General features: G+C 44.9%; 1 protein-coding gene across 1 annotated transcript; it reads left to right on the top strand.

Annotated features, from left to right (window-relative positions):
* Positions 1–238: 238 nt before the first annotated feature.
* Positions 239–691, top strand: LOC129766958 (uncharacterized). Its single transcript, XM_055767554.1, has 2 exons — positions 239–390; positions 460–691. Exons 1-2 carry the CDS (start codon positions 239–241, stop codon positions 689–691), a joined length of 384 nt encoding a protein of 127 aa, XP_055623529.1.
* The last annotated feature ends 202 nt before the right edge of the window (positions 692–893 follow it).

Below are 893 nucleotides of genomic sequence, written 5' to 3'. Positions count from 1 at the left end.
CATCAAACCCACGAGGAAACGTATCGGCGGTACCACATGGTAAATCCTCGATAGGGTAAACATTCTCATCCCTATTTAGCCATGTTCTTCAGCGATCATAATATGCTACTCACTCTATGTCACCGGCACCGGTCACGGAACAGACAAAATAATAACAAATCCTTCGGTTAGAGATGAGCTTTGCAGTGAACATCGATATAAAGGCCGTCCCTGCCGCCATGGCCTTTCAGTTTCGATCATGAAGTTTAACTTACCGCTGACACTCTGCGCCACCGTTGCAACCTTCCTGCTGGTCAGCTATGCTGATGCTCAAGATTTGACCGATCCAGATCTACAGGCAATGCTGGTGGAGTACGAGTCGGAACATATGGTCGAAAGCTATCGCTTCAAGTAAGTCTAATAGGAATGTTGACGGAAATATTGTTGTCAGCTGTGCGTAACTTTGCGTTCTCTCTGCAGATATGCTACCGACGATGGCCAGTTCCGTGAGGAGATGGGTGTTCTGATGAATCCGGGTACACCGGAGGAGGAGCTGGTCGTTGTCGGAATGTATGGATTTGAAACGAACGATGGGACGGAAGTAAAGGTCATGTATGTCAGTGGAAAGAAGGGCTACAGGACGAAAACCAAAACACGCAAGTTGTCGGATTCAGAACGAAAGAAGAAGCTGCTGAGTTCATTGATTGGCTAATTTCTTGAAATATATTGCATTGTATGTTATAATAAATTCTGACATATCTATTCCAACAAAGCGAGTAACGATATTTGGACTATACTGGCTATTTCAGTTGTTAAGCTTGAACGCCTCCTCGTCAGGGAGTCAACTTCGTGTGAATCCGTCCGTCAGGTAAAATGTGCATTCCTTTGGTAAATCTCATTCGTGTAAGCATTAC

The sequence above is a fragment of the Toxorhynchites rutilus genome, chromosome 2, assembly GCF_029784135.1.
Source record: "Toxorhynchites rutilus septentrionalis strain SRP chromosome 2, ASM2978413v1, whole genome shotgun sequence".
Classification (NCBI taxonomy): domain Eukaryota; kingdom Metazoa; phylum Arthropoda; class Insecta; order Diptera; family Culicidae; genus Toxorhynchites; species Toxorhynchites rutilus.
Note: the sequence above shows the minus strand (reverse complement) of the source record. Positions and strands in the feature narration are given on the sequence as shown.

Coding starts and splice junctions, on each gene's coding strand:
- LOC129766958 (XM_055767554.1), top strand. CDS start 239: ATGAAGTTTAACTTACCGCTGACACTCTGCGCCACCGTTGCAACCTTC. Junction 391..459: donor GTCGAAAGCTATCGCTTCAA/GTAAGTCTAATA, acceptor TTCTCTCTGCAG/ATATGCTACCGACGATGGCC.